The following is a 12,316-nucleotide window of genomic DNA, read 5'->3' as shown; positions in this document are numbered from 1 at the left end:
AGGAGGTTATAGGAGTGGAGGGATTGCTAGCACGAGAAGGCTGGGAGAGGTAGAAAAGTAGTCTGAGGAGTAATGAATTGAACCAGGTTTGAATAAGTGTGTATGTGTATGAGTGTGTGTGTGTGTGTGGTTGTTGTTATGGTTATTGTTCATCTTTCCTACTCAAAGAAGACCAAGACTTCACAATGTAAGGACACAATATGTTCAGCTGTGGCTGATCAGTCCAATACTAGCTTGGAAAGCTCCATCACCGGTGGGGCACAAGCAGTCCATTGAAACCTTGGGATGGAGATGTCTCTAGATTTGCACATCTCACATTTGCTTTGTCCTAATGCAATTCTGCTTTGCCCATCTAGCACATCACCTTCTTTGATGCTGGCATGCTATGCTCCATGATCTGGTGTCAGCATTTCCCAAATCTCACAATCAACCCTAAAGTTCTTCAGAGAGACCTTGAGAGTATCCTTGAGTCACTTCTTCTAACCATTATATGAGAGCCTGCCTGGTGTAGGTAACCCATTAAATAGGTTAGGCAAATGCACATTTGGCATTTGAACAACTTTGCCAATCTATCAGAGTTGTGCTTTCTGCAATAGAGTTTAGAAGCAGTATGTGCACGTATACGTACATGTACACATATATGTGCATGTATATGTATGCATGTGCATATATGTGTGAATTTGTGTTTCCATATTCATATATATACACAAAAACATACATATTATATAATATATAAATACATAATATATTATTTATACACATTATATACATTTACACACACAGGCGGTACAGTGGATAAGACTTTGGGCCTGATGTTAAGAAAGGTCTGAGTTCAAATCCAGCATCACACATGTAATAGCTGTGTGACCTTGGGCAAGTCACTTAACCTCATTTTCCTCATCTGTAAAATGGGTATAGTAATAACTCTCAAGGTTGTTGTGAGGATCAGTTGAGATAATATTTGGAAAGTACTTTAGCACAGTGCCCAGTGCATAGTGGGTGCTGCACAAATGTTAGCTATTTTTATTACATATAGTACATACATTCAAGTGCTTGGCTATAGGTAACTTATACTTTCTTCCCCCACTCCTCCACACAATTTCTGTTCTCCAGGTTAAAGTAACTAATTCTTTCAAGTGATCTTCTGTATATAGAATATTACATTAGGTGCTTAGAGAGACACAAAAGGTAAGACACAGCCTCTACCCTCTTAAAGCTTATAGTCTTGTATGGATATCATGTACAAAGAGATAAGTGTAGCTGAACTACACAATGAGTACATTAATATTCTCCATGACCTCTCAGAGGGTAAAATGTTGTTAGAGATTACATGGTAGCAGAAAGATATGAAATTATAGCTGGGATTTAAAAGTAGATAAAGGGGGGCGGCTAGGTGGAGCAGTGAATAGAGCACCAGCCCTGGAGTCAGGAGGGCCTGAGTCAAATCCAGCCTCAGACACTTCACATTTACTAGCCGTGTGACTGTGGGCAAGTCACTTAACTACAATTGCCCTGCAATCCCTGCTCCAAAAAAAAAAAATAGATGAGGATTTGACAACTGAAGTGGAAAAAGGAGCACAATATAGGCTTTTGGAAGGGATTTTGCTTTGTTTTGTTTTCACCTTTCTTTCTATCTCCATTGCTTAGCACCGTGCCAAGGTTTTACCAGGATGTGGCTAATGCACATACTAGTTTCTTGGAGCCACAGGTGAGGGTTGGGTAACAAGCAGACACCAAAGATGGATAAACATCCCCCAAAAGGGCTCAGCAGCCCAAACACCAGAGGGGCTAGTCCTCCTTGAGAACACCATATACCCCATGGGCCAGTATCCCATGCAAGTAAGGTGAGTTTTAGTGGAAGTAAGGTGGATTTTAGTGTGTGTAAAGTGAATTTTTGTTATTATTTCTTAAAGTTCAATTTCCCAGGAAAACATATCATAACATATCATAGCCATAACAATCTCTTGTTCCCGGGTATTAGATATGAGTTCCCACAATTATGGTTTAAAACATCTCCACCACACTTGCATACCATTATATAAAGATAAATAATATAAACATCCACTGCAACTGCACAGTGAGATATAGGGATGGGGTGATGTAAACTTGTGAGGCTATTGCTGGCAATATGCCTTCTTTGTCTGTTGTCTCTATAAAATAGGTGGTCATTGGTCAGTGAATGGGGAACCTTAGGGTTGAATGCACACATGCTGTGTGTGCCTCAACTGGCCCCCATTGAGGTTTAGGGGGAACATGAGAGTTGAGTGCACAGGTGCTGTGTGTGCCTTGGTCAGCCCCCATCAAGGCTTGGGGGGAATCTGTGTTTGCCTCAACCACCCCCCACTGAGGCTTGAGGGGACTTAGGGGATGCACAAGTTGTGCTTGTCTGGACTGACCCATCGACTGACTCATCAAGACATAGGGGTAGCTGCCACCCTTCTTGCCGGCCCCTGTGAGATGGGTGATTAGGGAATGAGGTATAGGAGTTTGTCCTCCCATTATCAGCTATTCTCTTCTGAGAAAAAATAGCCTAGAACAAAGTAAGATCATTAAGCCCTTCTTAGTGTCTTTCCTGTCTGATCAGATCAAGAGTGAACCTGTGCTAACAGACATCATATGTGCTCTGTTTATTTGTCTTACACCCATGCCCATAATAAATACTCAATCAAGGTTTGTTGACTTGACCTCCCCTGTGTTCTTATCTAATTTGTATTACAATTATGTATATATTTATCACATTTTCCTCCCCTATGTTCTTATCTAATTTGTATTATAATTATGTATATATTTATCATATTTTCCTCCCCTATGTTCTTATCTAATTTGTATTATAATTATGTGTATATTTATCATATTTTCCTCCCCTATGTTCTTATCTAATTTGTATTATAATTATGTATATATTTATCATATTTTCCTCCTCTTCTGATGTGTACCTTATTAGAGCAGGGACAGTATCCTTCTTTATACTTATATCTTTCAAAGTACCTATTATATTATCTTTTACTTTTTAGAAGTTTAAAAATAGTGATGATTTCCGAGACTTTCCTCCCATTTTCCTTCCTGGAATGTCTGGGACACTACTCTTCTTCCTATGGACCTCCACGATCCTAGTGGAGTCCTAGGAAATTCACTCCCATAGTTGTCACTGGGTGTCCTTGATGGCCCTTTACTGTGTGGAGATGGTATCCCAAGTTGGAACTAAGAATTCACATAAAAGCAAGTCTATAGATGCTAAATAGGTTCTTACTTTATAGTAAATCCTTTTATGTAGCAAGAATTTGTTAAGCTCCATTATGCTGAAGGCCCAGTGCTTAGTGCTAGGGATCCAAAAACAAATGTCAGAGAAGGTAAACAAGTACAGAGATAAACATAATATAAGGGAGTGTATCTCTGTAACTCCCATATTCACTTGCAAACAACCATGAAATAGTGCCCACAAACAAATCCTGGAAGAGCAAAAAGATGGGGTGAAACAATCTTTTAGCCCAAGAAACTTGGAAGATTGTCAAGAAAGGTCTGTTTCACTCAGATAAAAGGGGAATGCAGTCTAGGATAGGAAAGATCCCAAGAAGACTGCAACAAGCCCCACCACAGCAAACCAGGAGGAGATCCTGAGCCCCAGGGTTGTGGAACAGGAAAACGCCAACACTAGACCACTCCCCCATTCCTAAGCATAGCCAGGGAAACAGGCAGACTCCAGCTCCAAAAACTACCACTTCCTTCAGCACAGACCTGGGCAACCAGGCAGCTTCCAGCAGCCAGACCTCTAAGGGCTTCAGTGTAGCTCCAGGGAAACTGAAATACCACACGAGCCTCAGCACATGCCTAATACCTGTACTAAAATATTGGCTCAGCCCCAGGCAAGCTCCCAGACCCCTACAGCACCAGACATGAGGGTCCCCTGTGGTCCTCAGGGCAACAACAATGCAGCACCAGGTAAATAGCCAGGGTCTGTAGACCCTGACACAAAACACCTGGGATAGGGCTCCTTCCACCCCAGGAGGAGAGATTGAATTTAAAAGAAAGTAAAAAGGGCCAAAAACAATGAGCAAAAGACAATAACAACAACAAAGAATCTGAACATAGAAAGTTATTATGGGGGAAAGGAAGATCGAGACTCAGAAGAGGACAACAATGTCAAAATACCTGTGGGAAAGACCCCAAAGGAAAAGAGGAAGTGGGCTCAATCCTAGAAAAAACTCACGGAAGAGTTCAAAATGGAGCTTCAAGGGGCAGCTGGGTGGCGCAGTGAGTAAAGCGCCAGCCCTGGAGTCAGGAGAACCTGAGTTCAGTTCTGGCCTCAGACACTTCACACACACACACACACACACACACACACACACACACACACACAAACTAGCCGTGTAACCTTGGGCAAGTTACTTAACTACAATTGCCCTAAAAGAAAAAAAAAAAAAAAAATGGAGCTTCAAAATCAAATGAGAGGTAGAAGAAAAAGTGGGAAAAGAAATGAGATGCATGAGAATTATGGAAGAAGGGTCAACAGACTGGGAAAAGAAAACAACTCCCTAAAAAGTAGAATTAGCCAAATAGAAAAGGAAGTACAAAACCTAAGCTGGGAAAACAACACCTTAAAAGTTAGAATTGGCTAAGTGTAAGCTAATGACTCTATGAGATATGAAGAATCAAACAAATTCAAAGGAATGAAACAAAATAGAAGAAAATGTAAAACACCTCATGGGAAAAACAACTGACTTGGGAAAATAGATCCAGGAGACAGAATGTCAGAATTAGTGGACTACCTGATAGCCATAATCAAAAAGAGGACCTGGATAGCATCTTTTAAGAAATTGTCAAGGAAAACTCCCTAATATCCTGGACTAGAGGGCAAAATAGGCATTGAAAGAATCTACTGATCACTTCAGGAAAGAGATCCCAAAATAAAAACTCCAACGAACATTATAGCCAAATTTCAGAACTATCAGGTCAAGAAAAAAAAATACTTCAAGTGGCCAGGAAAAAAAAATTCAAATATTGGGGAGTCACAATCAGGATTGCACAGAACTTAGAAGCTACAACATTAAAGGATTGGAGATCATGGAACATAAAATTCTAGAAGGCAAAGGAGCTAGGACTACAACAAAGAATCACCTACCCAGTGAAATTAAGCATTCAAGGGGAAAATCATCATTCAATGAAAGAGAAGGATTTCAAGCTTTCATAAGAAGACAAGAACTGAACAGGAAAAAAAAATTGATGTCCAAAATCAAGATCCAAGAGCAGCCTATAAAGGTTAAAACAAACAAACATAATGGAGCTGAACTGTTTACATTCCTACAAATGGCAGAAGATCCTTGTAATTCCTTTTTTTTTTTTTTGAAGGTCTTTTATTATTTAAGTTGAAGAACAGGTTATGAGTGAGGGGCAGGGTAGGGGAAAGGGGAGAAGGGAGGAGACAGGGAGATGAGAGCCTGTCATCTATTTCTGCTTTTGACGGAGTTGATCCTGATTTTTGAGCCTTGGTCCAGGGCACACAAGAAAGCCTACGAACAAGATGAGGTTCCAGGGCTACAGGTTGAGGAAACACCGGGGATGGCCAGAGTTACACATCCAGCTAGAGGTGGGGGCTGGGATTTTCCTTGGATCTGCAGCACTGCTTCCTTTTAAGGATTGAAGCACAGTGATAAGTCCCGTCCCACATATTTCAGCTCTTATAAAGCATTCTTGTAAAGTCTTTGTGCTAAAGAATTCTTTCATCTCCTCTCTAACTTGTTGTACTTCGCTTCTGGTTTCTTGGAATATGCATCCGCCCGCTCAAGAGCTGCTATTTGCTCCTCAATTACAGCGAGCTCATCCAGAGAAGGCTGAAGGGCTGCAGAGTGCTGGCTTAAGTCCTTTAGGTTTCTACTTATGCTTACTGCAGTATCTTTCATTTCTAGATACTTCAAGCTAGTCAGTTTGTTCATATTTTCCAGAAGTTTATAGTCTTCACTGCTGACTGTCAGTTCACCCATCAGGTACGTGGTCATTTTGGAGAATGTATCCTGGTCCAACCCCGTGATATCTGCCTCGGCGGGTCCGTGGTCTCCTCCATCGTCTCCACCATAGCACCGTCTAGGCGGAGGAAGGGAGGAAGGATAAAGGATGGAGGGAAGGATGGGAAAGGGAAGGAGGGAGATGAAGGGAGAGGGAGAGAGGAGCAGAGGGAGAGGGAAGGGGAAGGGCACAAGGAAGGGGAGAAAAGGGAAACACTTGGAATTCTTAAAAATTGTACCACTAATAGTACAACTAGAAGGAATAGACAAATAAAAGGTACGGGTATAAAATCCATTTGAGGGAATGACATAAAAAATACTTAAGGGATGAGCAAGAGGAGTACATAAAGAGGGATGGAAAAACCTATCACAGTGGAGGGGAAGGTGGGCAAGTGTGTGGTGGGCATTACTCTGATTCATCAGTCTTGGCTCAATAATAAAATAGAATAGAAAAATAGAAATAATAAAATGAATAATATGCATAGCCAGTGGAATACAGAAATCTATCTTATCTGACAGGAAGGTAGAAGGGGAAAAGACTAAATAAAGGGGAGGGGGACTGCTCATCATTTCTTATTGCACAATAGTATTTTATTACATTCCTATACCACAGTTTCTTCAGTCATTCCCCAATTGATGAGCCTCCCCTCAATTTCTAATATTTTTGCCACCATGAAAAAGGCTGCTATAAATATTTATATGTAAAATATAAATATTTATATATAAAATAAATATAAATATTTATATATAAAATGTTTATGTATATTATATATAATTTACAAATGAAATAAATAAATAAAATAATACATTATATAAATAAAAATGTTTATATATAAAATAAAATATATATATATATAAAACTGGAGGAAAAAAGAAAAATATTTAATACTATTTAAAAATAAATATTATCTAATGTGGGATTGCTGAGGGATAAAGGAAATATCATATAAAAAGCTCTGAGGATATATGAGTTCAGAAATTGTTGTTCAGTCATTTTTTCAGTCATGTCTGACTCTTCCTGATACCATTTGGGGTTTTCTTGATAAAGATACTCTTGTGGTTTGCATATCCTTCTCCAGCTCATTTTACAGATGAGTAAACTGGGGCAAACAAGGTTAAGTGACTTGTCACACAGCTAATAAATGTTTAAAGTCAGATTTGAACTCAGGAAGAGAAATCTCCGTGACTCAAGGCCTGGCACTTTATTCATCACACAACCTAGTTGCTCCAGAAAGCAGATTACGGCGAACTAATTTAAGAATCATTTGGCTAGGGGCTGCTAGGTGGCACAGTGAGAGAGAGCACCGGCCCTGGAGTCAGGAGGACCTGAGTTCAAATCCGGCCTCAGACACAACCCCCTTACTAACTGTGTGACTTTGGGCAAGTCACTTGCCCAAACTGCCCTCCAAAAAGAAAAAAAAAAGAATCATTTGACTATCTGAGAGCCATGACAACTAAGAATAACTTACCCAACAAAACTAAGTAAAATTCTACAGGGGACAAAATGGAATTTCTGTGAGATAGAGCACTTCCAAGTATTCCTGATTTTATATATATATATAGTAGAGCTTAGTAGAAACTATAGAATATAACCATAGGAGAGAAACAATAAATGGTAAAAAAAAAAAAAGGATTAATCAGAAGGCACTATGTAAGAATGAAGTGTTAACATTCTAACAGGGAGTTATGATACAAGTGGAGTTATGATACAAGTGTTCCCTAAGAACTGTAATGTCTTCAGGGGTCACAGAGGAAGTGAAAAAGACAAGGGATCTGAAAGTCATTTTGTTATGGATAGCTTTAAAAGAAAGAAAGGAAAGGAAGGGGGAAGGGATACACTATGAAAGAGGGAAGGAAATAGACAAACAGCTTACATAATTAAGATATTTAAGTGGAAGTTTGTACAAAAAAAGAAAGGGTAGAGGGAGCAAACATCACTTGAATAACATGTTCATCTGAACAAGTCAAAGGAGAGTAGAACGCGCGCACACACACACACACACACACACACACACACACACACACACATAAAGGCTTTGGTGTTGAAATTATTGTTGTTTGTCATTCATGTTTGAAGAGGACCAAAATGACGTCATGATTTCAGGATTAAAGTACAGTATGTCCAACTGCAGCTGGTCAGAATAACATGAGCGGGAAAAGTTCTACCATAGGTTCAAAACAAATAGTCCATTTGGGAGGGAGATGTCTCTAAATTTGTGTCTCACATTTCTTTTGAGATACTGCAATTTTACTTTGCTTATAGAATACGATGCTTTCTTTGATGATGGCACAGTATCCTGTGCAATCCTGTACCAGTACCCATGTCTCACAATCGATTCCAAAGTTCTTTTGTCATGGTGCTGGTATACTGTCCAGTATGCCTCACAAGCAATGAGGTCAACACAATTTTGTACACTTTCAGTTTGGTAAGCAGCCTTATACCTCTCTCTCACACACACTCTTTCAGAGCCTCTCAAACACTGAGCTACCACTAGCAAAATATGTGTCAACCACATCATATATGTGTACATACTTGGAAAGTATACTGCCAAGGTAAGTGAACTTATCCACAGCATTCAAAATTCCTCCATTTGCTGTAATCAATGATTCTCCATATGGATGGTGCAGTTGTGTGTTTGTCCATTTTCAAAGAGGACCATGGCATCAGGGAAATGATGACATGACTTGCAGTTGACTTTGATTTGAATGAGTGAGGGCTGTGTGCCGGTGGTGGTAGAGAACCTTTGTTTTCTTGGTGTTAATTAGCCAAAATTAGTACAAGCAGCAGAGAATCTAGCCATACTTTGTTGCATCTCAACCTCAAAGGCTTTGTTGAGTGCATCATCACTTGCAAATAAAAAGTTGCACACCAACTCTCCCTCCACTTTAGTCTTTGCTTGTAGCCTTCTCAAGTTAAATAATGTGTGGTAGTTACTGGTGCCATTTTTGTCCTTGTTGAAGGTGTCTGACAACAGTGCTGAAAAAAAAATCATGCTAAAAAGCATGGGAGCAAGCACACAGCCTTGTTTCACTCTGTTGCTGACTGGGAAAGCATGAGATTATCATTCATTATCCAGAATTCATGCAAGCATTCAATCCGTTTGGGAGGCATACAAGCTTGTTGACTAGATTAGATTTGTGAAACCTATGCCAGCTTCATGACTCTCCACATCACTGGGATCCCCTTGAGAAAAAGTATGTATCCAGGTCCAAATTCAGTAAGCTGGCCTTCATTTATCAGCCTTGTTTCATTCAGGGATGCTATTTGGATGTGATACCTGCTGAGTTTTCTCACAAAACTTTGTCTTTGAGGTCTACTAGATTTCTTGTTGTCTATAAGTGTGTACACATTCCATGTACCAATGGTAAGTGCAACCATCTTTGCAAAAGCATGTCTGTTGTTGTGGCTGTTATTGTTTCAACCACATGGTGGGGTCCCTGCCTGCTGTAGTAAGCTGGCCAGGGTTAGGTGAAGCAATTTTTAGGGCATCTTTTCTAGCCCCTTTCTCATGCCAGGAAGTTAGCTGTGTGCTCCCTAAGAAGGCTGTTCAGACACCCAGTGGCTGGTGAATCCCACTGCTGCTTCAGTCCAATAAGAAGACAACCCTATGATCTGGGCTGCCTGTGTGCAGGGTTGTGACTACAGCTCCCAGTGTATCTAAACCTACTGCTTCATCACTTGCCTGTCACCTCAGGACTTTGAGGGAGGCAAAAACAGTAACATAGTAAAATAATAAACAACAAAGTAGTAAAAATGGTTTAATAGCAAAATTATGAAATTATAAAATTATTGAATAGTAAAATTATAAATTAATGGAAATAGTAAAGTAATAAAATGGTATAAACCATTCATTTTGATTCACATGTAAATTGGATTTAAGTGAGGCAGAGTTGCAATGGTTATCATAACTCTCTCTTCCAGAATCATCAGATCCCAGTGGCAAGACAAAAGTTAAGACAAATGGTGATGGCTCTTGATGTAGCAGGTGACCTTGGCATCTTCCATGTCTGATCAAGCTCTAAGGACTCCACAGCATCTGTTTCTTCTGCATTCATAGGCAGTTGAAACAAAATACTCACATCTGCTTATTTCACTGGGGAAGTCTTCACAAGCTTGGAGTAGATACGCTCCCAGTTATAGATGGGTTTAAGGCCCATCAGTTCCCCTCAACCTAGTTTAGATCATCTACCCAGACAGTTTACCAGGGTGTGGGTGCTGTGTATGGTACAGTTTCTTCAGCCACATGCAAGGGCTGAGTGGCAAGTTGACAGCAATGGTGGATGAGCATCTCTGAAAATGGCTCAGTAGCCTACACACCAAAGGTATTAGTCTCCCCCGAACACCCCATAAACCCCAGTGTTGAAATATATTCAAGTCAATAGAGAAACAGGAAGAAACGGGGGGGGGGCAGAATATAAGGGAAGGTATATTCAAAGAGGAATTGGTTATAAGCAAAATATTCCAAGCTAAGAGAAGGGATCATGAAAACGGGTTTAAAGGAAGAAAGTGTAAAAACATGTGATTGGAATCTAGGGAGCGGAAATGGAATAGACACTGATTGAACCAAGCACAGAAAACATGCTGAGTACAAGCCTTTCCCATAATCCTCTTCCTTGAAAATAAGGTATAGGAAGCAAAGAGAAATAAATAGAAAGTAATGGTATGGAGGAAATATACAACTACTGACCATAATTGTGAATGTCAGTGGTATGAACTCATCTATAAAAGAAAAGAGTGTATTAGAGAACAAAACTACAAAATATGTAGTTTTGGGTTGGTTTTTTTTTTTTTTTTTGGTGAGGCAATTGGGGGATTAAGTCACTTGCCCAGGGTCACACAGCTAGTAAGTGTCAAGTGTTTGAGGCCAAATTTGAACTCAGATCCTCCTGACTCCAGATGGTGCTCTATCCATCATGCTACCTAGCTGCCCCCTTATGTGGTTTATAAGAAAGACATGTGAATCATAAAATATGCACACAGAGTTAAATGGCTAGAGCAAACCATCATGTTTCACTTGAACTCACAAAGGCATGATTTCAGATGAGACAATCACAAACAGACTTGATTAAAAGATAAACACAGAAATTATGTTATGCTGAAAATACTGTGAACAATGAATTAATATCAATATTTAACATATATTCAGTAAATGATATAACTTTTATAATAATATTTATTTTTTAACTTTTTGCTTTTTGGAGGGGGGAGGGCAGGGCAATTGGTGTTAAGTGACTTGCCTAAGGTCACGTGGCTAGTAAGTGTTAAGTATCTGAGGTCAAATTTGAACTTAGGTCCTCCTGACTCGAGGGCTGGTGCTCTATTCACTGCGCCACCTAGCTGCCCCTTTATAACAACATTTACCTAAATGAATTATAGGGAGAAGTAGACAGTAAAATTATTATTGTAAGAGACCTTAACATCCCCTTTCAAACATAGATAAATGTAACAAAAAATAAACAATAATAAAGTTAAAAGCCTGAATAAAAATTTAAAACCTTTACATATTATAAACTTCTGAAGACTACTTACTGAGAATAGAGAGGATTATACAAATTTCTCAGCTGTCTATGGCATCTAAAAAATCTCAGAAACAACTTTTTTTTCCTCACAAAGTTTCTCCTCACAAAGAGAAAACATCCTTAATGAACACAATGCATTAAATTTATATTAAACAGGATGACAAAAGAAAGTAGCTAAAATCAATTGAAATCTAAATAGCTTAATCTTAAAGAAGTGATAAGTCACAGAACAATTAATAGAAAAGGTAGATAATTTCATTGAAATAACAAGGCAACACACCACAATTTTAAGATACAGTCAAAGCAGTCCTTAGGAGGAAATTTTCTTATCATTTCCATCAACAAAAAAGAGAATGAACAAATAAATTGGTCATGCAACTAAATAGAAAAATAACATTTTTCTTAAAAATATAAGCACCAAAAACTGAAAAATTGGAGAACATATTAATAAAATTTAAAGCAAAATGAAAGCACAAATTTAATAATAATAGGAACAATTTGTAAGTAAGAAAAACATTAGGTAAAGAATTTAAAAATTAATTTTAAAAGATGAAAATTAAATTATGAATATTAAAAATGAAAAAAGAATTTACACAAAACATAGAAGAAATAAAAGAAATAACCAGACAATATTTTGCCTATCTACATGTCAGAAACAGAAATCTTAAATGAAATGAATGGATATTTTTTAAAGCATGATATTCTTAGATTAATAGAACAAGAAAAACTTTAAATAGTCTAATACCAAAAAAAAAAAATTGAAGAAGTACTAAATGTAACCTCAAGTAAAAAAGAAC

At 38.6% G+C, this 12,316-nt stretch overlaps 1 protein-coding gene across 1 annotated transcript; it reads right to left on the bottom strand.

The window, feature by feature from the left end:
- Positions 1-5,717: 5,717 nt before the first annotated feature.
- LOC138156014 (biogenesis of lysosome-related organelles complex 1 subunit 2-like) lies at positions 5,718-9,378 on the bottom strand. Its single transcript, XM_069081295.1, has 2 exons — positions 9,278-9,378; positions 5,718-6,078 (listed from the first exon to the last, which is right to left on the bottom strand). The coding sequence occupies exons 1-2, from the start codon at positions 9,376-9,378 to the stop codon at positions 5,718-5,720; spliced, it is 462 nt and encodes a 153-aa protein (XP_068937396.1).
- Positions 9,379-12,316: the final 2,938 nt, after the last annotated feature.

This window comes from Petaurus breviceps, unplaced genomic scaffold (genome assembly GCF_028583685.1).
Source record: "Petaurus breviceps papuanus isolate PSGF00001 unplaced genomic scaffold, PetGlider_PUasm1.0 98, whole genome shotgun sequence".
NCBI classification, from domain to species: domain Eukaryota; kingdom Metazoa; phylum Chordata; class Mammalia; order Diprotodontia; family Petauridae; genus Petaurus; species Petaurus breviceps.
Note: the sequence above shows the minus strand (reverse complement) of the source record. Positions and strands in the feature narration are given on the sequence as shown.

What these genes read in the sequence shown, in the direction of transcription:
- LOC138156014 (XM_069081295.1), bottom strand. Translation starts at nt 9,378, where the DNA reads ATGGTTGCACTTACCATTGGTACATGGAATGTGTACACACTTATAGAC. An exon ending in TTTGTGAGAAAACTCAGCAG is followed by an intron (nt 6,079 to 9,277) that starts GTATCACATCCA and finishes TCCTCCGCCTAG; the next exon opens with ACGGTGCTATGGTGGAGACG.